This window comes from Rhinopithecus roxellana, chromosome 1, assembly GCF_007565055.1.
Source record: "Rhinopithecus roxellana isolate Shanxi Qingling chromosome 1, ASM756505v1, whole genome shotgun sequence".
NCBI classification, from domain to species: domain Eukaryota; kingdom Metazoa; phylum Chordata; class Mammalia; order Primates; family Cercopithecidae; genus Rhinopithecus; species Rhinopithecus roxellana.
In genome coordinates, this window is record NC_044549.1 from 124,424,288 (window position 1) to 124,451,596 (window position 27,309).

The 27,309-nt window shown below is 43.3% G+C and overlaps 1 protein-coding gene across 4 annotated transcripts in view; it reads left to right on the forward strand.

Annotated features, from left to right (window-relative positions):
- IPO9 (importin 9) overlaps positions 1–23,993 on the forward strand; it is a 53,437-nt gene extending 29,444 nt beyond the window's left edge. For all 4 annotated transcript variants that reach the window (XM_010378860.2, XM_030930067.1, XM_030930071.1 and 1 more), the window contains exons 11-24: positions 1,417–1,515; positions 2,758–2,864; positions 3,164–3,303; positions 7,904–8,063; positions 13,703–13,929; positions 15,645–15,793; positions 16,592–16,720; positions 17,581–17,856; positions 18,144–18,310; positions 19,826–19,959; positions 21,252–21,374; positions 21,838–21,942; positions 22,158–22,234; positions 22,973–23,993. In XM_010378860.2, coding sequence (XP_010377162.1) covers positions 1,417–1,515; positions 2,758–2,864; positions 3,164–3,303; positions 7,904–8,063; positions 13,703–13,929; positions 15,645–15,793; positions 16,592–16,720; positions 17,581–17,856; positions 18,144–18,310; positions 19,826–19,959; positions 21,252–21,374; positions 21,838–21,942; positions 22,158–22,234; positions 22,973–23,083 — 2,004 coding nt within the window. In that variant the 3' untranslated portion in view covers positions 23,084–23,993. The remainder of the gene's footprint in view (positions 1–1,416; positions 1,516–2,757; positions 2,865–3,163; positions 3,304–7,903; positions 8,064–13,702; positions 13,930–15,644; positions 15,794–16,591; positions 16,721–17,580; positions 17,857–18,143; positions 18,311–19,825; positions 19,960–21,251; positions 21,375–21,837; positions 21,943–22,157; positions 22,235–22,972) is intronic.
- The last annotated feature ends 3,316 nt before the right edge of the window (positions 23,994–27,309 follow it).

The window sequence follows — 27,309 nt, forward strand, 5'->3', positions numbered from 1 at the left end:
TGAGGTCTTGGTCAAGTGAACACTTTATTTCTAAAAGTAGACACAAGAAGAATAATTTCTTTCTTTTTTTTTTTGAGAAGGAGTTTCGCTGTTGTTGCCCAGGCTGGAGTGCAGTGGCATGATCTCGGCTCACTGCAGCCACCACCTCCCAGGTTCAAGCGATTCTCCTGCCTCAGCCTCCCGAGTGGCTGGGATTACAGGCATGTGCCACCATGCCCGGCTAATTTTATATTTTTAGTAGAGACAGGGTTTCTCCATGTTGATTAGACTGGTCTCAAACTCCCTGCCTCAGGTGATCCACCCGTCTCGGCCTCCCAAAATGTTGGGATTACAGGCGTGAGCCACTGCGCCCGGCCCCAAGAAGAATAATTTCATGTGAAGTTCTGGGAAAAGTTTGACATCATTTTATTGCCAAATCCAAAGTTTTGGAGTTCACCACCCCACCTGGCTAATTTTTTTTTTTTTTTTGCAGAAAAGTACTATACTGTGTTGCCCAGGCTAGTAGTCTCTAACTCCTGGGCTCAAGCAATCTGCCCACCTTGGCCTCTCAAAGTGCTGCGATTACAGGCACAAGCCACTGTGCCTGGCCCACTTTTGCCTTTAGAAAATCTCACAGGACCACTAACCTAAGACCCTGATTTTTAGGAGAATCTGTTCCTTCCCTATAGTAAAATGTAATGATCAGACCATTAGCCTGATGGTGGGTCATCAAAACCGGCAAAGAACGTTGAAAAATTAGGTAATGCCTCGTTTAAAACAGCACAAGAATTGACATAATTTTCACAGTAAATAGTCCATCAGACTTAATTTGTTCAGAAAATCGATCTGTCAAAGGGTAACACCTGGTTGACATTGGCAGAGAGCTAGTAATCAGCCAGATTCTAAAAGAGAGCAATAGCCATTGCTACCTGCCTTGCTACTTGATAGTATTTGTTTCTCTACATCAAAAAGAAAAGATTTTTGAAGCTAGAGTTTTTGTTTCGGTTTTTGTTGTTGTTGTTGTTTTGTTTTGTTTGTTTTTTTGGGACAGGGTCTTGCTGTGTTGCTCGGGCTGGAGTGCAGTGGTGTACACACAGCTCATGGCAGCCTTGACCTCCCAGGCTCAAGCCATCCTCCTGCCTCAGCCTCCTGAGTAGCTGGGACCACAAGCATATGCCACCATGCCCAATTGACTTTTTTATTTTTTTGTAGAGGCAGGTTCTCACCATGTTGCCCAGGCTGGTCTCAAACTCCTGGGCTCAAGCAATTCTCCCACCTTGGCCTCCCAAAGTGTCAGGATTACAGTGGTGAGCCATTGCATCCGGCAAAAGGCTAGAGTTTTGTTCAGGATAATAGGTTGAAATCTTCCTGTATCTGTTGATGAAAAGCTATGAATCAGATTGGCAGCATCACAAAGATATAATTTGATCTTTTCAGATTAAAGTATGGACAGCCAACCCCCAACAGTTTGTAGAAGATGAAGATGATGATACATTCTCCTATACTGTTAGAATAGCAGCTCAAGACTTGTTGCTGGTAAGTTTACCTTGATACTTCAATTACATAAGTTTAATCAGTCACTTGAGCTTTTCTTTTTTCTAGACAACTAATCCAAGGTGAGCAGTGTTGTTGGGTGACTTTATCTCAGACTTTATTGGGGATGCAAGAGAGTTTCTGAAATGAAGTTTGAGACTCAGAAATTCTAAAATCATTGCTGTTGGTTCTAACTTACAACTAAATATTAGATATAAGAATTGTGCAGACCATAGGGCCAGGGTGTGGGGGAGAATTGTACAGAGGATTAAGTGTTCCATGGAGTAAGGGTAGTTGAATCAAGAACATTTCAGTTTATGGCCAGGCATGGTGGCTCACACTTGTAATCCCAGCACATGGGGAGACCGAGGCAGGCAGATCACCTGAGGTCAGGAGTTCGAGACTAGCCTGACCAACATAGAAAAGTCCCATCTCTACTAAAAATACAAAATTAACTGGGCTTGGTGGTGCATGTCTGTAATCCCAGCTACTCAGGAGGCTGAGGCAGGAGAATTGCTTGAACCCGGGAAGCGGAGGTTGTGGTGAGCCAAGATCACACCATTGCACTCCAGCCTGGGCAACAAGAGTGAAACTCAGTCTTAAAAAAAAAAAACATTTCAGTTTAATTCACTCTTCAACAAGAATCTGTAGCACAGACCAAAGGTTGGCAAACCTAACAAAACAAAACAGATTGCTGAAATATGAACATCCAAATACCTGCTTTTATTTTCTTTGCTGCTTCTAGCTAGAGCATAGAGTCTCTAGGCTAAATACTAAGAAGAAACTGCCACTTACTTCTTGTTGGGTAGGAGATTTGTTCTCTGTTGATGAATCACTTCTCATTATCATTTAGTATTTCTAAGGAGCTATGAAAGATTATATTCAGTTCCAATTAGTAGATTAGACTTACTTTTCTATGATCACGCTCCAGGAGAGCAAATATTTGGTCCATTGTCATCCAAAGCTACATCTATTATTGCTCATTTATACTCTGCTGGAATATAGCCAAAGGAGCCAACTGGTTAGTCTTACAATGCCTAGGCACTACAGAATACAGATATTACTTGAATTTCATTAGAGATCCTGACCTACTGGTATAACATTTTAAATACAATTAATTGGGGTTTGCACATGTATGTAAAAGAGCTTGAACCAATCACTTCTAACAGCCATGACTAAAACAATTTACAACTAAAATGCATTTAATGGGCACAAACAGATTTATTAGCTCTTCTCTCTCCGTAGGCTGTGGCCACAGATTTCCAGAATGAAAGTGCAGCAGCCCTGGCTGCTGCAGCCACTCGACATTTACAAGAAGCTGAGCAAACCAAAAACAGTGGCACTGAGCACTGGTAAGAGTGAGCCACTAATTGGTTAAGATGCTTTTGTTTACCCCTTCTTAAAAAGTCTTGAAAGGATGGATTTATTTTTATCTTAATTTGAAAATCTGGTTTTAATTTAATAACAGATTTAATCTCTTATTAAAATTTCACTCTGTTTTCAGCTGTAGGTTAGAATGGAAGGGCTTAAGGTAAATGACTCTTTTGGAAGAGATTGTGCTGGAGTGCCCTTTTCTGAGTCTTCTTTCCTCAAATATTTATCTTTTTTGGCAGTGTAGTATGTTTTACTAGGCTGTAGTATCCTTTCACAGGTGGAAGATCCATGAGGCATGCATGCTTGCCCTAGGCTCAGTGAAGGCCATCATCACTGACAGTGTGAAAAATGGCAGGATTCATTTTGACATGCATGGGTTCCTGACCAATGTCATCCTTGCAGACCTCAACCTCTCAGGTATGTTTCAGCACATGCCAGATGCTAGAAGCTCTTTAGACCTGTCATTAACTTGGTTATATTGTTCACTTAGACCGGTAGGCCAGATATTCTTGTGTCCTTTGAGTGAAAATTGTTTGCACCCTACAGCTTGAACTCATCCAAACCTCTAAAACAGCCCAGAGACCTTGACTTAAGCTTCACCTGATAACAATCTAATATTGCCTAGTTCATAATTCTTCCATGATGTTTATGTTTCTTCCCAAATTGGTATTCCCATTTGTGGTTGTTTTTGGCATTTGAATGGATTGCAAATCTGGTTGCTGTACCTTCAGAATTATCGAGTTCTGCTCCCATTGTTGAAGCATTCTGTATCAGGCACATTCTTCCTGTTTGTTTCCTGTCATTTTTCTCAAACTTTATTTTTGGCCAATATCCAAATAATTAAAGTGTTCCATTCTCATTCCATGTTAGCTGTCTGTCTTAAAAAGAAAAAAGCAGGCGAGGTGTGATGGCTCACGCCTCTAATCCCAGCACTTTGGGAGGTTGAGGCAGGTGACTCACCTGATGTCAAGAGTTCAAGACCAGCCTGGCCAACTTGGCGAAACCCCACCTCTACTAAAAATATAAAAAGTAGCCGGGTGTGGTAGCGGGAGGCTGTAGTCTCAGCTACTCAAGAGACTAAGGCAGGAGAATCACTTGAACCCAGGAGGCGGAGGTTGCAGTGAACCGAGATCACACCACTGCATTCCACCCTGGGTGACAGAGCAAGACTCAGTTAAAAAAAAAAAAAAAAATAGCCCTTTACTATTAGACCGATTTCTTCCACAATACAGAGCAGTAGCTAAGAATCATTGTCTATGTGGCATTTTCTGCTACTTGCTTCTGCCGTGCCATGCCTTTCCTCATCCTTGGAGCCAGATCCCCATCCCAAAACACTGCCTTTGCTTTCTCTCTCAGTACCTAAATCATGGAACGTTTGGTATTGTTTGCTCTGTTTTCAGTCCATTTACTTCCTCTCCGTAGAATAGTTCTGGGAGTAGCTTACGTCATTTGAAAATGTTCTGCTCTGTGATTTTAAATAGGTAATCTATTATCGGGTATCTCACTCCATCACTTCCATTCTCTGAATCACAAATTAAAATGGTTGTACATCCAGAGCTCAGATCCATTGGGAATATCCTGTTTCACTCTGTACTTATCATATGCTGCATTGTTGAATATGTTTTCTTACTCCTACTAGTAAGGTCTCTGAGAGTAGAAGTCATGTCTAATGTTTGTATCCTACAAGTGCCTTGAGTAGGCATCCCATAATTACATTGAAAGATTTCTGAAGCCCATTAACACATTTCTTGTAGAATTTACCCTAGCAAAGATTTTTCAAAGACTTTGGAAATTTTAGAATATTTGTTATTTAGACTGGAAAAAGGCTCAGCATATATCATTTGTTAATCCTGCCTGTAGCTAAAACCTTTTCTACGCCAACCATTCTGAAACTTTTTGGTTGCAAATTATCAACAATTTAAAAGACATTTTTATGTGGCTTTGATTTATTAATATTTACTATACTAAAAATTAAAACTGAGATGTTTTTAAAATAAAAGAAATGGAAACATGCATTCCACTGGCTGTCAGAGCCATGAATATCAAATATCATATAACCTCTGGAAAACTACACTGTATACTTGTGAAAGAATGAAAGTGGCCGGGCGTGGTGGCTCATGCCTGTAATCCCAGCACTTTGGGAGGCCGAGGTGGGCGGATCACGAGGTCAGGAGATCGAGACCATCCTGGCTAACATGGTGAAACCCCGTCACTACTAAAAATACAAAAAAAACTTAGTTGGGCGTGGTGGTGGGTGCCTGTAGTCCCAGCTACTGAGGAGGCTGAGGCGGGAGAATGGAGTGAACCCAGGAGGCGGAGCTTGTAGTGAGTCGAGATCATGCCACTGCACTCCAGCCTGGGCAACAGAGCAAGACTTCGTCTCAAAAAAATAAATTAAAAAAAAAAAAAAAAAAAAAAAAACAGTGAAAGCGAGGCTGGTCTTGGTGGCTCATGCCTGTAACTCTAGCACTTTGGGAGGCTGAGGTGGGCAGATCATGAGGTCAGGAGTTCCAAGACCAGCCTGGCTAACATGGTGTAGCCCCATCTCTACTGAGAAATACAGAAATTAGGTGGGCATGGTGGCACGCATCCGTAATCCCAGCTACTCATGAGGCTGAAGTAGGAGAATTGCTATAAACCCAGGAGGCGGAGGTTGCAGTGAGCCGAGATCATGCTACTGCACTCCAGCCTGGGCAACAGAGCGAGACTCCATCTCAAAAAAAAAGAAAGAATGAAGGTGAAAAAACTAATATCTCTGTATTACTTTGAAAATAGTTTTAACTTTAGGGAATTTCTGGACCATCCTTTGGGAACTGCTTCTGTACATTATATAAAGTTATAAACAGTTTTTCACTTACAGTGGTTGGACTTAACGATTTTTCAACTTTACAGTGATGCCAAAGCAATATGCATTTAGTAGAAATCGTATTTCAAGTACCCTTACAACCATTCTGTTTTCACTTTCAGTACAGTATTCAATACATTATATGAGATATCCAACCCTTGATTATAAAATAGGCTTTGTGTTAGATGAGTTTGCCCAACTTTACACTAATGTAAGTGTCCTGAGCATGTTTAAGGTAGGCTTGGTTAAGCTGTGATGTTCAGTATTAAATTTAAATGCATTTTTAACTTACAGTATTTTCAACTTATGATGGGTTTATTAGGAAGTAACCCCATCATACGCAGAGGAGCATCTGTATTGTGTAATTGTTTGGCACAGTTTATTAGGTTCTGTTCAATGTTTTCTGTCAACAGGATGTTTATTGTGTGAGTAACCAAGTTAAGCCCTGTGACAAGCTGAATAAGAATAGTCTGTCCTCAGCAGCTTATAGTAAACAAGGGTAGTAATCCTTAAATTAGTGGCTAGACTATCAAACAATATATATAACATGTAAGAACACTAAAGACAGAATTACTGTGGCACAGAGATAGTTAGAATTGCTTCAGCCTAAGAGATGAATAAATAAGTAATGCAAGGAGGTGAATATGTTGACTTGCACTATGAACAAGGCAGAGAGCTGGGAGAGTAAGATGTAAGTTGCTAAGGAGGGATGTGTACTTGAGTTTGGAAACCATAAAGGGAAATCATAGGTAATGCTAGAGTCACTGAACTTAGGGAGCCTTGAATAACCTGATGACTAGGGTAATCTTTATTTGGTGGACTATGGAATTCATTGACAGATTTTAAATAGAAGAATGACATGATCAGAGCTATAATTAAAGTTTTAAGAGTGGTCCAAGGCCGCGCGGTGGCTCATGCCTGCACTTTGGGAGGCCGAGGTGGGTAGATCACTTGAGGTCAGGAGTTCGAGACCAGCCTGACCAACATGGTGAAACCCTGTCTCTACTAAAAATACAAAAAGTAGCCAGGCGTGGTGGCATGCACCTGTAATCCCAGCTACTCCGGAGGCTGAGGCAGGAGAATCGCTTGAACCCGGGAGGCAGAGGTTACAGTGAGCTGAGATGGTGCCACTGCACTCCAGCCTGGGTGACAGAGCGAGACTCCGTCTCAAGAAAAAAGAAAAAAAGAGTGGTCCAAAAGTGGGAATAAACAACAATGGAGATGGCATTTAGAAGATTAAGTGGGCCGGGCGCCGTGGCTCAGTCCTGTAATCCCAGCACTTTCGGAGGCCAAGGCAGCTGGATCACCTAAGGTCGGGAATTCGAGACCAGCCTGACCAACATGGAGAAACCCCATCTCTACTAAAAATACAAAATTAGCTGGGCATGGTGACACATACCTGTAATCCCAGCTACTGGGGAGCCTGAGGCAGGAGAATCGCTTGAACCCGGGAGGTGGAGTTTGTGGTAAGCTGAGATCACGCTCTTGTACTCCAGCCTGGGCAACAAGAGCGAAACTCCACCTCCAAAAAAAAAAAAAAGATTAACTAGTAGTGCAGGTAAGGAATAATGAGAGCTCAGGGTGAGGACTGGGGTGGTAAAATCCTTTTAGTCCAATAGTATTCAAGATCTACTTTGCTCGCAAGAGTCAAGGGAAAACTGGGAAATTAATTTTGTACCACAGGTCACACATTTGCTTTCATCATACAAGGTTACGCTTTTTCTCTCAAATAAGTTGTACATATTATGTAGCATCCATTTACTTCTAAAAAATTGAGGAATGGAGGGCCGGGCGTGGTGGCTCACGCCTGTAATCCCAGCACTTTGGGAAGCTGAGGCGGGCAGATCACTTGAGGTCCAGAGTTTTAGACCAGCCTGGCCAACATGGCGAAATGCCATCTCTACTAAAAATACAAAAAATTAGCCAGGCGTGGTGGCAGGTGCCTGTGATCCCAGCTATTCAGGAGGCTGAGGCGGGAGAATTGCTTGAACCTGGGGGTACGGAGGTTGCAGTGAGCCGAGATTGCGCCATTGCACTCCAGCCTGGGTGACAGAGTGAGACTCCATCTCAAAAAAAAAAAAAAAAAAAAAATCGGAATGAATGTGGGAAATAGAAAGGACAAGTAATAGGAATTTTCATTTCCAGCCCCTAATTGCTCTGTCTTTCTCCCAGTGTCTCCTTTCCTCTTGGGCCGGGCACTTTGGGCTGCCAGTCGGTTCACTGTTGCTATGTCCCCTGAACTGATCCAGCAGTTCCTACAGGCAACAGTTAGTGGTCTTCACGAGACACAGCCCCCGTCAGTTCGAATTTCTGCAGTGAGAGCCATCTGGGGGTGAGTATGCTACCCTAGGGTGATAACTATCTTAAGGGAAAGTTGCTCAGGTTAGATATACCAAATCACAGTTTTCCAATGAATTATGTTGCTTGGAAATCCCTGCTAATGATCTCCTTCAGGGTGAATGTTGGAAGGACAGGGAAAGAAACCATGCCAGGGACATGGATTTTATGAGTCCAGAAGATGTCCTGTTTCTTTCTGCTCCTCTTCCTCTTTAAATTCACTCCAGTTCTGGAATCATCTCTTAATGGTAAAGAACCTGAGGCTTGGAGAGAAAAATGTTTTGCACAGGGTTGCACAATTGATGAATGATAGAAGCAGGATTAGAGTCCACATCATTTTGTTGGTTGATTATATTTATATTAGAAACCAAATCTGGGATAATGTGACCTAGAAACACTGCTTATTTTTTCCCAGTTTTACTGTCTTTTTTAAGGCTAGTGTTACTAATGGATCAAAAGTCATTTATTTATATTCCTACACAGACTAGAAGGACCATTGTTGTTTTAAGGAATATTTTAGTCTCAAACTTAAACATCTCAACTGAATCCTAAAACTACCAACACAAAATTTATTTTCCATGTGCCTGCTCTGTCATACCTTTTAAGGCAGAGGAGTACCTTTTGAGATGCCGTGTTATGTGTCATTAGAAAGCATTCAAGAACTGCCTGCTTTAATTAAATGCTTAATGTTATGACCATAAACAGAGTCCCATCTTTTTCTGCTTCAATCTAGGTGAAGCAGATCTTTGGCTCTAAAATAATTAGAAGTATTATCTTAAGAGGCAAACTAAGTATAGCTTTTCAGAAAGCTCTAAGACCATTGTAAAAGTCTGAGAAGAGAGAGCCCTGGCTGCTTAAGTCATAAATATTATTTTAAGGGTTTTTCTGAGTGTGTACCTGTGGTCACTGCCTGTATAGCTTCTGACCTTTGTGAAACTTGATTCCATTGGAGAATTACCCACTTTGTGTTGTAATTTTATGGAAATGTTTGCAGCTGCAAGCTGTGAGAGGCGTTTGGTATGAATGTGAAAGTACTTTGGGTAAAATAAGCCCATTACTTTCCAGAGTGTGTTAGGTAGACAGCAGTACCTATCAGGCATACTTATCGACCTTGATTCTCTCTGGGAGAGATTAGAGTACAAAGAACTTTCATTCTCTGTTATATATATAAAACATTTTGTTTGTTTCAACAAGTTTATATTACTTTTATAATCAGAAGAACTGTGAAGAAAACTTTTATTTTTAATGTTCATATCTCTTGGACCACATGGGTAGTGGTTTAGTGGTTTTCTTGAGAGATGTAACAGGTCTCTCTGAAGGATGACAAAAGCTATGGATATTCAGACCAGAGAAATGGACACTCATATGTGTTTAGAAAATGTTAATGTTCGTTGTCAAACACTGAATTCCTTGAAGCCTATCTGTGGATCCAGGTTAAGACCTGTCCTATGAATGGATCGTTAGCTATCTTTCAATAAAGAGTTTCCATTTGGTCATTTCCTGTTTAGTTTACTAGCCAGTTGCATACTGGCTTACGTCCCTGTCGTGTTACTGGAACTGTTTTTCTTTTTTTTCTTTTTTTTTTTTTTTTTTGAGACAGAGTTTCGCTCTTGTTGCCCAGGCTGGAATGCAATGGCACGATCTCAGCTCAACGCAACCTCCACCTCCTGGGTTCAAGCAATTCTCCTGCTTCAGCCTCCCCAGCAGCTGGGATTACAGGCATGTGCCGCCACACCCGGCTAATTTTGTATTTTTAGTAGAGATAGGGTTTCTCCATGTTGGTCAGGCTGGTCTCAAACTCCCAACCTCAGGTGATCCGCCCACCCCCACCTTCCAAAGTGCTGGGATTATAGACGTGAGCGACCGCGCCCAGCCTGCAGCTGTCTTTTCTAATGTCACTAGTAACCTTTTAATGATCAGCATTCCACCGTTGCTTTGCTTTTTTTCCTTAGCCCCAGTTTTAATTTATTCCTTCATGTCATAGTTTATGTATCATTGCAAACTCCCTTAAATAATCTCTGAAACAAGATACTGATTGACAAATAATTATACTTGTTTCACATTTTTTAACTCAAATTTATGTCATACTTTCTCCTGAGCTACAAACTAATGTATTCATTGCTTACTATCCATACCAGGATAGATATCTTACAAGTACCTGAAAATCAACACATTTACTACTGAGCTTGTTACCACCTTCAGGCCTGTCCTACCAGTATTTTCCTTTTTATTAAAGGTAGAAATCTTGTAACTTTAGATCTTGAACTTAAAGATCTTGAATTCCCTGTTTTTTTTTTTGTTTTTTTTTTTTTGAGACGGAGTCTCGCTCTGTCGCCCAGGCTGGAGTGCAGTGGCCGGATCTCAGCTCACTGCAAGCTCCGCCTCCCGGGTCCACGCCATTCTCCTGCCTCAGCCTCCCAGTAGCTGGGACTACAGGCGCCCGCCATCTCGCCCGGCTAATTTTTTGTATTTTTTAAGTGGAGACGGGGTTTCACTGTGTTAGCCAGGATGGTCTCGACCTCCTGACCTTGTGATCTGCCCGCCTCGGCCTCCCAAAGTGCTGGGATTACAGGCTTGAGCCACCGCGCCCGGCCGAATTCCCTGTTTTAATGAAGATAGAGATCTCAGATATTTGCCTTTTAGATCTTGGTTCCTTGGCCTCTCATCTCTTCCTTCCCATCTTCCCTTGCTACTACCCTGATTGTGCTATTTCTCTTCCTTGAATTACGCAGCAGCTTCCTGATTGATCTATCTGCAGCCTCACACTTCTGCAGACCATATTATTTGAGCTGTCAAGTTGATCTTTCTAAAATAGAAAACTGATTTTCTTGCTCCTGCTGTTAAAATCATTCATGACGGCCAGGCGCGGTGGCTCACGCCTGTAATGCCAGCACTTTGGGAGGCCGAGGCGGGCGGATCACAAGGTCAGGAGATCGAAACTATCCTGGCCAATGTGGTGAAACCCCATCTCTACTAAAAATACGAAAAAAATTAGCTGGGTGTGGTGGTGCATGCCTGTAGTCCCAGCTATTCAGGAGGCTGAGGCAGGAGAATCACTTGAACCCAGGATGTGGAGGTTGCAGTGAGCCAAGATCATGGCACTGCACTCCAGCCTGGCAACAGAGCGAGACTCCATCTCAAAAAAAAAAAAAAAAAAAAAAAAAAAAAAATCATTCGTGGCTCCCAGTTATTCTCTTCAAACTTGAGATAGAGGTACTTCAGAAGAAAGTCGTATTATATCAGGCAGTATAGGAAGCCACAGGATAAATATATAATATTTTCCTGGGACATCAGTTTCCCCTGGAGACTTTAGGGTAAAGAGAAGATTAGGTGTTAGGAGTAACACAAGTTAAAGAAACACCGACTTCCAAAATAAAGTCCAACCTCTTTTAGCATGGCATACAAGATCCAGTATGATGTAGACAGATGATGCAAACTCTATGATTTACCATACTGTACAGTTTCAAGTTCATTAGAGGGGCAAAGTAACTATAAACCCTTAGAATAGAAGTGGGAAATGGAGGGAGGGAGAGGACAGATAAATGCTGGTCGAGGGATGGATCCAAAAGCTAGTCTAAGGAGTTGAGAACTGACCAAAGCCAGGTTCCACATCAGCTCTTTAGGAGAAGTTTGGTCAGAGCAGGGTAGTATTGGAATCAAACATTATGAACTAAAAATCAAAAAGTCTGTGGACAGATCTGAGATTAAAGCCCACAGTTTCACTGGTCATTGTGGACCTTGGAAAGCCAACACAAATAATACGGTTATAAGACATTTAAAATAAAACATTTAAGTTAAGAAAAAAACATTTATTGGCTGGGTACAGTGCTCACGCCTGTAATCTCAGCACTTTGGGAGGCCAAGGCAGGCGGATCACCTGAGGTCAGGAGTTCAAGACCACCCTGGCCAACACGGTGAAACCCAATCGCTACGAAAAATGCAAAAATTAGCTGGGCGTGGTGGCGGGTGCCCGTATTCCCAGTATTCCCAGCTACTCGGGAGGCTGAGGCAGGAGAGTCGCTTGAACCTGGGAGGCAGAGGTTGCAGGGAGCCGAGATCATGCCACTACGCTCCAGCCTGGGGAACAGAGTGAGATTCCATCTCAAAAAAGAAAGAAAGAGAAGAGGGCCGGGCGCGGTGGCTCAAGCCTGTAATCCCAGCACTTTGGGAGGCCGAGATGGGTGGATCACGAGGTCAGGAGATCGAGACCATCCTGGCTAACACGGTGAAACCCCGTCTCTACTAAAAAATACAAAAAACTAGCCGGGCGAGGTGGCGGGCGCCTGTAGTCCCAGCTACTCGGAGGCTGAGGCAGGAGAATGGCGTAAACCCGGGAGGCGGAGCTTGCAGTGAGCTGAGAACTAGCCACTGCACTCCAGCCCGGGCGACAGAGCGAGACTCCGTCTCAAAAAATAAAAATAAAAATAAAAAAAAGAAAGAGAAGAACCACTTATTGAGTACTGCTAAGTGCCTTGTTTCTATATTAGATTCTTTTAACATAGAGAAACAATGTTTTATTGCCTTTTAACTTATTGCCATTCTAACGATAAACAAAAGTAAAGACTTAGATAATTTTTGTTGTTGTGTTTTTGTTTTTGTTTGAGACAGTCTCGCCCTGTCACCCAGGCTGGAGTGCAGTGGCATGATCTCGCCTCACTGCAACCTCTGCCTCCCAGGTTCAAGTGATTCTCATGGCTCAGCCTCTCTGAGATTATAGGTATCTGAGATTACAGGTGAGCAATGCCATGCCTACCTAAATTTTTTGCATTTTTAGTAGAGATGGTGTTTTGTCATGTTGGGCAGGCTGCTCTTGAACCCCCTGACCTCAGGTGATCTGCCTGCCTTGGCCCCCCCAAAGTGCTGGGATTATAGACCTGAGCCACAGTGTCTGTTCCTAGACAATGTATTTTTAACAATTGTATCATTTTGGACATGGTAAGCAACATTCAGTAAATATTTGTTGATTGAAAAGAGGCTAATACAGTAAAACTATAAGGGAACTTTAAATCCTACAGCTAATAGGCTGATTTTGAAAGTGTAAATAAAATGTTTATATAAGGCCGGGCGCGGTGGCTCAAGCCTGTAATCCCAGCACTTTGGGAGGCCGAGACGGGCAGATCACGAGGTCAGGAGATTGAAACCATCCTGGCTAACACGGTGAAACACCGTCTCTACTACAAAAATGCAAAAAAACTAGCCGGGCAAGGTGGCGGGTGCCTGTAGTCCCAGCTACTCGGGAGGCTGAGGAGGCAGGAGAATGGCATGAACCCGGGAAGCAGAGCTTGCAGTGAGCCAAGATCCGGCCACTGCACTCCAGCCTGGGCGACAGAGCGAGACTCTGTCTCAAGAAAAAAAAAGTTTATATAAATTAAGCTTGTTTCAGGATGCAGAAAAAAAAACCTCAAGAAAAAAAGCAGAAGTTTTTAAAGAAAATAGCAAAAGTCAAATAAATAGAGAACATAGAAATGGTGGTTCTAATGTTTATATAATACATCCAGAAAGAAGTAGAAACTTACCTAACTTTAGAATTAGCTTTATAAAGCTACACATATAAATGCTATAATATGTGAGATTGATTGGGAAAACCAGGAATTGAATTTTTTAAATAATTCTTGCTTATCTGTCTCTCTCTAGTTATTGTGACCAACTCAAAGTATCAGAGAGTACCCATGTGCTCCAGCCCTTCCTCCCCAGCATCCTGGATGGCTTAATTCACCTAGCAGCCCAGTTCAGCTCAGAGGTCCTCAACCTGGTGATGGAGACGCTGTGCATCGTTTGTACAGTAGACCCCGAATTCACAGCAAGCATGGAAAGCAAAATCTGCCCCTTCACCATCGCCATTTTCCTAAAGTACAGTAATGGTATGCCACCAGGGAGAATGTGTTATGAGGGGCACCAAAGAAAAGGTGGTGGCTAGGGAATTTAAATGAAAGATTCCCTAGGTTTGGTCTTAGCTATGGTGCTATGGTTTTAACATCGTAAGCAAAGAATCTGGCTTTGGATTAGCAAAAAATAGAATTGTGCTGTAAATGTAGCAGCATTAAAAAATAGAGTACCTATTTCTGTAACACTTACTCTCTAGTAAGGACTTAGGGAAAAAGATAATAAATAAAAGGCTTATAAGCAAGAGACATAATTCAGAACTTTGATGATAGAATAGGAAATTGGGCAAATGAAAAGCCTCATAAAAGAAAAGGGCTAGGACTATAATTTAGAAAAGGAGATACTAAAGAAAGATACATGTAAAAGTTTATGAACAAAGTTATTCACTAGATATTTTTTACAGTAGTAAAAATTTGGAAATTATAAAAAGACATTAGTTAATTATATCCATAAAATGAAATACTGTTCAGCCATTAAAAATCAAGCTTAAAAGGAATATTTAAAACCATGGGAAAGAGCTTACATTGTAATAAATGAAAAGATACTTTTCCCAAAAAATCCATAGAATATGATCCCAAGTTTTGATTTTTTCTTTTAGGAAAGGATGTATGTATAGATAAGTATGTAAAAAAAAAAAAAAAAAAAAAAATCAAAATTTTTAAGAGTGTTTATCTCTAGGTGGTGGAATTACAGGTGTTTTCTTTATTACTTTTCTGCAGTTTAAGTTTTTTTTTTCCTGTAGTGAATGTATTTATTAATACCTTATTACTAGTTAAATATTAAGGATTTTTTTTTTAAAGAGAGAGCTCTAATATTGAAGCTCAGAAAGATGTACAGGATAAGGATTGTTTATATAATGTGATATACTAAACATGTTATTTGATATGCTTTTTCACTAAAAAATGTGTACTGAGGAGCTTTCCACATTGTGTTCTTGGATATATCTCATTCTTTTCAGCCATTACATAGTATTCCATGAAATGGGTATATCATAATTTACCCATTCTGTTAATGGACATCTAGGGTATTCCCAATTTTTTTCTATTACAAACAATGCTGCAGTGGTCTTTTAAGGTATACTTTAATGTACATTGCCTGTATTTTTCCATACTAAATAGAGGATGATGTTTTATTATATAGATAAAGAAGATTGAGCTAAAGTTCCCTTTCTTCATAAGGCTCTGCTTTTTAGGAGTTTTGCCTTTTGCCCCAGAAGTAGCTTTGAGAATTCTTCATGGCTACCATGGCTACCTCATAGGAGATATGTATGATTTCTCTCATGCATCAAAGTCAGTGTTTTGGCAATTTTTGCACCTTTCATGTCTTCTTAAAATATCAGTGGGCTATTTTTTTTTTTTTTTTTTTTTTAAGCATTTGGTTTTATAATCTAGGTTTCACAAGAATAAAGACTTTAAAGATTTTTCTCTAGAAAAAACTACATTTTGTTTTAGGAGTAGCTGTTAATGACTAGTCCCTACTTTAATGAAGCCATACAAAGTGTACCTCTTGGAGATTTAGGATCACTCCTGTTCTTTCAGGTTATTCATATGGCCCCACTAGGTCCCGGGTGTGTTATAAGTAATCAATGCAGAAGTTGTTAACTTAGGTTAGGGCCAAACAACAGGCATCATTAAGCGAGAAGCAGATGCAGACCATCAGGCAGGGGGATTCCGTGTTGCCTTATCCACTTCAGATCCCGTCGTCGCCTCACTGGCTCAGGACATCTTCAAGGAGCTGTCCCAGATTGAAGCCTGTCAGGGCCCAATGCAAATGAGGTTGATTCCCACTCTGGTCAGCATAATGCAGGCCCCAGCAGACAAGATCCCTGCAGGGCTCTGTGCGGTAAGTGGCTGTGTGTGTGTGTGTGTGTGTGTGTGTGTGAGATATACAAGTGCCACCCACAGATGCATGTAGCTGACAAGAACCTAATAGCATTAGAGATTCATGGGGTGATTTTGCTAAGCTCTTTTGCCCACAATGACAGTGGGTGATTGTCTGAAGCTTTAAGAAAATGACTTGGCTTGGCGTGGTGGCTCATGCCTATAATCCCAGCACTTTGGGAGGCCAAGGCAGGTAGATCACAAGGTCAGGAGTTTGAGACCAGCCTGGCCAATATGGTGAAACCCTGTCTCTCCTAAAAATACAAAAGTTAGCTGGACATGGTGACAGGCGCCTGCAGTTCCAGCTACTTGGGAGACTGAGGCAGGAGAATCACTTGAACCCAAGAGGCAGAGGTTGCAGTGAGCGGAGATTGCACTACTGCCCTCCAGCCTGGGTGACAGAGCAAGACTCTGCCTCAAAAAAGAATAAAAGAAAGAAAATGGCTCTTCTTGTTTCAGAGGTACCCTCAGTGAATTGAACAGAGTGCCACCATTACACAGTGCCACTAAGTATGTCACCTGGTTATCCAATCCACTACCATGTACTAGTGCCCACCCCTAGGACTAATCAATTAGTAAGCTATTATAAGGAGGCTGAGAGCACTACCCATTTAATTATTCCTTTTATTTTAGAAACTTGCCTTTCATTAATAAGCTTTCTCTCGGGTTGCTATGTGATACCCATCCAGTAAGGATCTTAGTTGTTGGGCACCCCCAACCCCAGAGGCAATTCTGACTCTTTTTTTCTTCTCTCTTTCAGACAGCCATTGATATCCTGACAACAGTAGTACGAAATACAAAGCCTCCCCTTTCCCAGCTTCTCATCTGCCAAGCTTTCCCTGCTGTGGCACAGTGTACCCTTCACACAGATGACAATGCCACCATGCAGGTATCTAAGACATGGAGACTAGAAGGGGGAAGATAGCTACCCAGTCATGGGCCTTTACTATGCTGAGAAATCTGACATGGTTTTATGCTTTTGAAATACGGAATTCCTCAACTCCATATTTACTTAGCAGATTCAGGAAGGGTTCAGGCTGCAAAAGCCAAGCGTTTCTGGTGCTTTGGAGCATGTTACAGTTTTTAAAAATACAGATACTAAGCACCCTACCCATATTGGGTATTGCTGCTATGAAAGAGATTACAGACATCTAGACTTGGGGCCATAAGAAAGTCTCTGCATATTTCCTCTATTAATAAAATCAGCAGAGTGATGGGCCTCTAGAGAGGGGAGAGATGCCTGAATATTTTTTCCCTTTTTGTTTCCTGGGTGAATTGGTTACCTTTTCAGGTGTGTACTACCGTGATTGATTATAAAGGTTATAGGAACTTGCCAGTGAATATTGATCAGCTTGGAAATCCCTAGGCAACTAGTGGTTTGTGTAAGACCTATATGAAGTCCTATAGTATCCCCAATTATTGCAAGATTGTAAGCATATTTTTTTAGTACCAGAGGTAGACCTTTATGACTAAAATTCATTTTGCTTGGCCATTGTCCCTTGTGATTAAAAAATAATAATAATACACATTTTTGAGATAGCTCATTAGGTAAAGGGGGAATTATGTAATGCATGTCTGTGTCTGTAACGGTAAATTCCTGATTCCCGTGGTATGAGCCCACCACAAATACTGTAGACTCACTGCTTTTATGAGGCATAGGCCTCTGAGAACATTTGTTTATACAGACTGAGGGCTTCCTGGCATCTGTCCCTCGATTACTAATCTTGCTTGCCATCCCTGTCTCCCCAGAATGGCGGAGAGTGCTTGCGGGCCTATGTGTCAGTGACCCTGGAACAAGTAGCCCAGTGGCATGATGAGCAGGGCCACAATGGACTGTGGTATGTGATGCAAGTGGTGAGCCAGCTCCTGGACCCCCGCACATCAGAGTTCACTGCGGCCTTTGTGGGCCGCCTTGTTTCCACCCTCATCTCCAAGGCAGGGCGGGAGCTGGGGGAGAATCTAGACCAGATTCTTCGTGCCATCCTCAGTAAGATGCAGCAGGCAGAGACACTCAGTGTCATGCAGGTAAGAGAACAGTGGGGAGTGGGCTTCCTACTCCCTGACTGATAGAAGTGAAAATTAGTATTTTGGTCCTGAGTTATTTTACCCTGTTACTACCCTTGTAGGACAGTTAAGTAAAATGGGATCTGTCTGGCCTAAGAAACATGGACAAGGAAATCTCCATGTTTTCTTGTCCTGTGAATAATACCCTCGGTGTAGACTCTGTCTCTTATCTGAGTGACCAGTTCCTTCTCATCTCTTATGTCTCTGAAATTGATTTCCCTGAAGCAAATGTCCTTATTTTCTCCTAGTCCCTGATCATGGTGTTTGCTCATCTGGTGCACACTCAGCTAGAACCTCTTTTGGAGTTCCTGTGTAGCCTCCCAGGACCTACTGGCAAACCTGCTCTAGAGTTTGTGATGGCTGAGTGGACAAGCCGACAGCACCTGTTCTATGGACAGTATGAAGGCAAAGTCAGGTACAATCCCATCTTTCTTTTCTGGGCTTTCTGCCACCACTTCAACACTTATATTTCTTTCTTTTTTTTTTTTTGAAACAGAGTCTCACTCTGTCCCCCAGGCTGGATTGCAGTGGCACAATCTTGGCTCACTGCAACCTCCACCTCTTAGGTTCAAGCAATTCTCCTGCCTCAGCCTTCCGAATATCACACACAAGCACCACCACACCCAGCTAATTCTTTGTGTGTGTGTGTGTGTGTTTTTAGTAGAGACAGGGTTTCACCATGTTGGCCAGGCTGGTCTTGAACTCCTGACCTCAAGTGATCCACCCACCTCAGCCTCCCAAAATGCTGGGATTACAGGTGTGAGCCACTGCTTCTGACCTATATTTCTTTTTTTCCCTGATTTGCTCCATAGATTTTTGTTTGACATTTCAAATGGCTCTTTGTATTCCCTTTTCCCTTTCTTTATTGCTAAGGCACATATGTGAATAACTGCCATCTTGAAATCCCCAAAAGACAGTCAACACAGGTAGACTATATATTTCTGATCTCTACTTGCTAGAGATCCCTTGTCTACCGCAGACTTCACACAGCTAAGTGCTGCTAGTGGCTTATTTTCCTTTATAAGCCCAAGCCTTGGCCAAGCGCGCTGGCTCACACCTATAATCCCAGCACTTTTGGAGGCTGAGGCAAGCAGATCACTGGAGGTCAGGAGTTCAAGACCAGCCTGGCCAACATGGTGAAACCCTCTCTCTACTACAAATACAAAAAATAGCTAGATGTGGTTGTGGGTGCCTATAATCCCAGCTACTCAGGAGGCTAAGGCAGGAGAATTACTTGAACCCAGGAGGCAGATCACGCCTGGGCGACAGGCAGATGCACTCCAGCCTGGGCGACAAGAGCAAAACTGTCTCAAAATAAAAATAAAAAACCCAAGCCTTCTAACCCTGGCTTCCTAACTTTCTATCCTGGACTTTGATACCACTGATTCTTATCACCTCATTGCACGTTACAATATGGATAGCCATCGTGATGCTTGCCCACCCTAGCTTTGTTCAAGAAGAACAGGTTACCTGTAATCCCAGCACTTTGGAAGACTGAGGTGGGCAGATTGCTTGAGACCCACCTGGGCAACGTGGTGAAACCTGTCTCTACCAAAAATTTAGCCAGGCATGGTGGCACGTGCCCACCCACTTAGGAGTCCCAGCTACTCAGGAGGCTGAGGTGGGAGGATCACCTGAACCCAGGGAGGTCAAGGCTGCAGTGAACCATGATCACACCACTGCACTCAGCCTGGGTGACAGAATGAGACCCTATCACAAAAAAAAAAGAAGAGGAAGAAGAACAGATCTCATTAGACCATCTCATGAACTCTAAAATCTCATTTTCAGCTGAACTCTCTTAGCTCTCCTAATTAGTTGTTAACAGAATTTTCACTGTCAAATAGAGGGCCTTAGGACATAATTGCTTATCTCCTTGGCATGAACTCTAGATGGGTGGCTGATTGACCTTTTTTTGGATCTTCCTTGCCAGCTCTGTGGCACTCTGTAAGCTGCTCCAGCATGGCATCAATGCAGATGACAAACGGCTACAGGATATCCGTGTGAAGGGAGAGGAGATCTACAGCATGGATGAGGGCATCCGCACCCGCTCTAAGTCAGCCAAAAGTGGGTGATGATGCAATTCCTCCAATCCTCTCCCTATAATAAGGGGCTAAGGATACCTAGGTGGAGGGAAGGAATGCATTGTGGTGTATATTTTTAAAACATAATTGTTGGTGATGGGTTTGATAAAGAAGCAACAGGAAACTTAGGTAAAGGGGATCAGAACATATGGTTTCTTCCTGTTGTCAAAAATGGACAAAAATAAGCCGGGCATGGTGGCTCACGCCTGTAATTCCAGCAGTTGGTGGGAGGCCAGGGTGGATGGATCATTTGAAGTCAGGAGTTTGAGACCAGCCTGACCAACATAGTGAAATCCTGTCTCTACTAGAAGTACAAAAATTAGCCAGATGTGGTGGTGGGCGCCTGTAATCCCAGCTACTTGGGAGGCTGAGGCAGGAGAATCGCTTGAACCTGGGAGGCAGAGGTTGTGGTGAGCCAAGATCGTGCCACTGCACTCCAGCCTGGACAACAAAACAAGACTCCATCTCAAAAAAAAAAAAAAAAAGTGAGTGTGATGGCTCACACCTGTAATCCCAGCACTTTGGGAGGCCGAGGCTGCCGGATCGCCTGAGGCCAGGAGTTCGAGACCAGCCTGACCAACATAGAGAAACCCCATCTCTACTAAAAATACAAAGTTAGCCAGGCATGGTGGCGCATGCCTGTAATCCCAGCTACTCGGGAGGCTGAGGCAGGAGAATAGCTTGAACCCAGGAGGCGAAGGTTGCAGTGAGCCAAGATCATGCCATTGCACTCCAGCCTGGGCAACAAGAGTGAAACTCTGTCTGGAGAAAAAAAAAAAAAAAGGACAAAAATAGTCTCAGGTACCAAGCATCCCAGTTTCCAGCTTCATTCTGAGGCTTGGGCACAGATGGTCAGCATGTCTTTGTTATTGAGTTGACTTTGGCCTGTAACTCCAATGATTTGCAGGTAGGGAGTACAGAGCTGCTATCTTTAATGTAGATTTATAATTACCTCCGCTGTCTCTCAATTTGTAAGTCACTGGGACTGGAGTACTGGCTCTATACAGTTCCTTAGTTTCAGAGCTTTATTACTAACGAGACTCTATCTCCTTTAATCCCTGAACTCTCATCTCTCCCACCTTCTGAACTGTTACAATACCAAACAGAATAAAGTTATTAAACTTTAAATCACTCTTTGGAGACTAGATATAGTCAGGGACAGTGAAAGTCTGAGGGGTGGTGAACTCTGGTGAGCGGCACTGAGGAGGGGACAGGGATACTTCCAGAAGTAAGCCCAGTGACACTCTGACTTGAAGCCTTTTTCTTCCTTCCCAGACCCAGAACGCTGGACAAACATTCCTTTGCTGGTCAAGATCCTAAAGCTGATCATCAACGAGCTCTCCAACGTCATGGAGGCTAATGCCGCTCGCCAGGCCACTCCTGCAGAGTGGAGTCAAGGTGCACCAGGCCCTTACTCCGAGGAGACTTTTAGCCTGGCAGATCAAGTTACAAATTGTCAAATTAGCAACTTGGTTTGTTGAGTCACTAATTGAAAAAAAAAAAAAAAAAAAGTTAATGGTTAATGGAATGGCTGCTCTGTGGCTGGCACCGTGCTAGGGACTAGGCATGTAAAGAGCTGCTTCTCCAGTCTGCCATGTGAAGACTGGGGTGGGAGGCAGCCAGGAGGCAAGCTAACATAGCCCTTCTTTGGTTTGATTCTTCTTAAGAGCCTCTCAACCTTTATATCTCCAGGTTCTTTCATTCAGATTTACCAGAAGAGTTTGGCCATTTCTGGTTCTCTTTCACTGGGTACTACAAGCCACATTGCAGAAGCCTTTGGGGCCCTTCTGGTCTGTTTGGATTTGGGGAGGGGAAATGCATGAATGTGCTCTAGCTCTAGCTACTTTTCATCTCCAAGTAGATGACTCCAATGATATGTGGGAGGACCAGGAGGAGGAAGAGGAGGAGGAGGAGGATGGTTTAGCTGGCCAACTTTTATCTGACATTCTTGCTACAAGTAAATATGGTAAGCTGTTTGATGAGAGGACAGCCATGGTAAATACCTTTTCTTTGCACACTGATCCCAAGAATGGGGTACCCAAGAAAGGGGAGAGGTGGGCCCACAGGGAAATTCCTTGGGCTTTTGCACCTTCCGCCTCAGTCATGTGGTAGTATATCACCATTCAGGGCCTGATCATGGGCCTTTGTCCTGACCCGCCCTGTGTTGGCTGTGTCTAACAGAGGAGGATTACTACGAGGATGATGAGGAAGATGACCCTGATGCCCTGAAGGATCCTCTCTATCAGATTGATCTGCAGGTGAGGGTGTCCAGAGCTGTCTTGCAAATGGCAATGTCCCAGGCCATGGAAACAGGAATATGGGCTCAAATCCATTTATGGCCAGGCATGGTGGCTCATGTCTGTAATCCCAACACTTTGGGAGGTCAAGGCAGGAGGATTGCTTAAGTCTAGGAGTTCAAGACCGTCTGGGCAACGCAGAGGAGACCCTGTCTCTACAAATAATTTAAAAATTATCTGGGCATAGTGGCACATGCCTGTGGTCCCAGCTACTCGGGAGGCTGAAGTGGGAGGATCACTTGAGGCCAAGAGGTCAAGGCTACAGTGAACTGTGATCATACCACGGCACTTGAGCCTGGGTGACAGAGCAAGACCCTGTCTGTCTTTCTTTTTTTTTTTTTTTTTCCAAAAAAAAAAAAATCCATTTATAATTTAACATGGGAGCCTCACGGGAAAGAGTTCTTGTCTTGTTGAGTAGTCCGGTGTTTTGGGTGGGCTGGAACTTTGCACTTGATGTGTTGTAATTCATCTTCTAGAGTCTATGTTGTGAAGGTCCTTGGGGTGACAGAGCCTTGGAAAAATGTGGTTTCCCTCTGGATTACCTAAACTAGATCCAAAAACATCCAAGACCATTCCTCAGGGAGCTGGCATTTGTCTAAAAACCAGCATTCCCTGTGCCATTTGATTGTGGTTCTTGCTTCACTGCAAATGGGTGACTTGCAACATCTCACTAATGCCACTCTTACTCTTTTCCTCCAGGCATATCTCACAGATTTCCTCTGCCAGTTTGCTCAGCAGCCCTGCTACATCATGTTTTCAGGCCACCTTAATGATAACGAGAGGCGAGTTCTACAGACCATCGGCATCTAAAAAGGAGAGCCTTTCTCCATTTGCTCCTTCTGGCCCAGCCGCAAACCATTTTGCAGCCCTCACTGGCCTTGAGATGCACTTTCTTCTCAACCTAAAGTGGCATCTTGACCCTTGGCCCTTGGCCTTGGCAGTGACACTGATGACAACTCAGACCAGGCTCACCAGTGCCGTCACTTAGGAATGCTGGAACAAAGGACATTTCTCAAAGTTCCCCTGAAGACATCCCATCTCTAGAACCTTTTTTCTCCCTGACTCTACCCCCACCTCTGTTCCTAGAGCCCTCTGCTCGGCCAGTCCAGAAACATTATTGCCCAGAAGGATTATGTGTTTATGGATTATTTTGCCCCGCCTCAGGAGCACAGGAAGTCACTACCATTTATATTCTGAAACAGACCTATCTATGTTCATAGGACTTCTGATGTGTTCAGATAGGAATCCTCATGAGAGAGCATTATGCTTTGTGCCCTGGACCACTGCTGCTCTGGGTTCTCAGGAGGAACAGGCAGGAGCAGCTTCATTCTAAGCCTTTCCAGTGACCTCAGCCTTGCTTCCCTTCTACAACACTAAGGCTCCTCTGTCAGAGGAGGTCGTCTTGTTTTTGCCTCATTGCATGACATAACCCTTCCCCTCAAGCTGTTCCTATATATACATGCACACACAAAATAAGCCAGACAGATGGCAATTTGATCTTCCTTTTTTAGAAAAACAAAAAAATGGGAAAAAAGGGATTTTTTAAAAAACTGTACCTGACCCAACTATATTTAATATGCCTCTCCCACACATTACCACAGAGTCTGATATTCAGAGGTTATCCCCTCTCCCTCAGGAAGCCTCTAAAGTGGTTAAGTTGTAGCCCTCAAATTTGCAACATGTATTTTTCTAGGACAGTAAAGTAATCTTTACAAATGAATTTAGTTGCATGGTATAAGGTGTCTCAGCACCTGTTTGCCTTCTATTCCCTTTAGAAGGTAAGTAAAAGTAGTGGGGGAAAGGATTAGGTGGAGCCTATCTAAACATTCTAGTATGTCTTGGCAAACCTAGCCTGAAATGATTCTTAGAGAACTGGCATTGTTTAATCAAATATTTTTAAGGGAGATTCCTTAATTGGGAAGTTTAGTCTGTTTGGGGTTCAAAGAACAAATGAGGATTAGAAAATCCTGGAGAGAGGCTGGGTGCAGTGGCTAACGCCTATAATCCCAGCACTTTGGGAGGCTGAGGTGAGCGGATCACTTGAGGTCAGGAGTTTGAGGCTAGCCTGGCCAACACAGTGAAATGCCCATCTCTACTAAAAAGACAAAAATTAGCTGGGCATGGTGGTGCATGCCTGTAATCCCAGTTAACTTGGGATGCTGAGGCAGGAGAATCGCTTGCACCTGGGAGGCAAGGGTGCAGTGAAGCGATATCACGCCATTGTGTTCCAGGGCGAGACTCCATCACACACACACGCACACACACAAATCATGGGGAGAAAGATGAAGCCTGTGTTCCCCTTTTTTTGATAGTGCTCACATCTGGTGCCCCATTTTTAATAGCCACAGAATATTTCTTTAGATTGATATTCTCACAAAGAAGAAATAGAATATAGGCTGGGCGCAGTGCGTCATACCTGTAATCCCAGCACTTTCGGAGGCCGAAGCGGGCGGATCACCAGAGGTCAGGAGTTCAAGACCAGCCTGACCAACATGATGAAGCCCTGTCTCTACTAAAAATACAAAAATTAGCCAGGCGTGGTGGTATGCGCCTGTAATTCCAGCTACTTGGGAGGCTGAGACAGGAGAATTGCTTGAACCTGGGAGGCAGAGGTTGCAGTAAGCCAAGATTGCACCATTGCACTTCAGCCTGGGCAACAAGAGGAGCGAAACTGTCTCAAAAAAAAAGGAAGAATATAAAGTGAATCTGAATCTCCACTCAAGGGGATGGCCCCGAGGATATCGTAGCTAGTAATGTCTTCATGCCACTAGGTGTCCCCAGTGTTCAACCTCCATGACTGAGATTGGAAGAAATAAGAGTTGAAAGTTTTTACTATCTTTGAAAAGCCTGCGGGCATGTTCACAGTCGTCCCGTGCCAGCCAGGTTTCTGAGGCTAACTGCTTGTGCCCCTGCTGCTTCTCCACATGGCATTGGGGAAATGATGGCAGGCCTGACCAAGTGGTGCTCAGAAAACCACACTCAGCCTTGCAGACTCCATAGTTTATCTCAAGGCAGTGCCAGTTGGATTTGGTGCTAAAGGCATAAGGCCAAGTCGGCCTCTGATTTTGGTGCACAAGAATGGTCTCATGCCAGTAGCATTGAACTGCTGAGCTTGGGAAGGCTTAAGGCTCCCACACAGACTGAGAATGATGGGGGACCCTCTGGGTCTACTAATTAGGGAAACGTTCTATATCTAGTGCCAAAAGTGGTCCTAAATCCTCTGGCAAGGGTCCTTTCTGCTCTCATGCTGATTTGGGGGAGGACTAGGTATCCTGCCTCAGGAGAACGGGAGTCCTGAGGAAGGGGCCCTAGTATCACTTAAGGGCTACCCCTGGCTAACAGATACTTGGCTGTGGGTGAGAGCAGAAGGTCTTGGACCCCTCGGTGTGCAGGTACTTAATTGTGTTTCCAGTGCATTTTCATGTACATTATCCAATTTAACCTTTATAACAGGTTCACAGGGTGGATGTTCCCATTCTGTTGATGAGAAAAAGTTTGGAGAGACTATGTCCAGTGTCAGCAGGAAGAAAAAAGATCTGTTGGAGGCCAGTACGTGTTGACAGAAACTCTAGACCATACTTTGTCTCCTGTCTTTGGCCAAAGAGAACTAGCTTCAGTCTGAAAAGGGCAGGGCTAAGTGGTTACAAGGAATAAAAAGTTCAAGGTAAGACAAATGAGGTAAAAATAAAAAAGAGCACTTAGCTGCTCTGAGACATTTTAGTCTCCTGACTTTGGTAAACAGCAGCTGGGGCACCAAGGGGTTCCCAGGAGTTTGTTGAGCTTTTATTGGAGTGAACTGAAAGGAAAATGGAGGGAACGCTGTAAGACTGAAAAGTTAAAACCTCAGGAAGGAAGCTGATAACACAAGTTACAGTCGTATAAGTGACATTGATTTGGGAAGAATGAACCTACAACAAATGACCCAAAAGCACCTAAATAAGAGTGATGAGAGTTTAATAGATATTCATTATGGACTTCAGAGAAAATGATGCTAAATTGACCTTATAGTCTTTTTGACTTTGTTAAGTAGGTAAAATAATCTGGACATAGTAAAGTCAAAGCATTAGGGAGATAGAGAAGTTGGTAACTGACCACCAGCTAACAAACTATAAATTCACCCATTGTGGGTTGACCTGATATGTGCCCCCAGGGCTGTGTCCTTGGCCCCTCCTTTGATATTAGTGACAGATGACTTTTTTTATGCCTTACCCATTCCACAAAAGAATTTGAAGCCATTTACACAAGAGATAGTACTAGTAAATTAGGAATGCTGATCAAATTTTTAGATAATAAGAAACCCTTAGGAAGGATGACAATTTAGAATCCAAATTTAGGATCCAAACAAATACCATTACAACCTATAAAAATGACCAGAATCTAAATGTAATATTTCAATAAATGCAGATTGATGATAATATCTGTGGAAAGAGTTGAGGACTATAGAGTACTGTGCTCTCACTGACAGTACTGCGTGCTGCTAAGAGTTTAATGGCCGGGCGCAGTGGCTCACACCTGTAATCCCAACATTTTGGGAGGCCTAGGTGGGTAAACCACCTGAGATCAGGAGTTCGAGACCAGCCTGGCCAATGTGGTGAAACCCTGCCTCTACTAAAAATACAAAAATTAGCTGGGCATGGTGGCGCACACCTGTAATCCCAGCTACTCAGGAGGCTGAGGCGGGAGAATCACTTGAACCTGGGAGGCAGAGGTTGCAGTGAGCCAAGATCACACCATTGCATTCCAGCCTGGGTGACAGAGCAAGACTCTGTCTCAAAAAAAAAAAAAAAAAAGTTCATTAGGCCAGGTGTGGTGGCACACCCCTGTAATCCCAGCACTTTAGGAGGCTGAGGTGGGCAGATCACTTGAGCCCAAGAGTTTGAGACCAGCCTGGGCGATGTGACAAGACCTTGTCTTAAAATTTAAAATAGGCCGGGCGCGGTAGCTCAAGCCTGTAATCCCAGCACTTTGGGAGGCCGAGACGGGCGGATCACAAGGTCAGGAGATCGAAACCATCCTGGCTAACACGGTGAAACCCC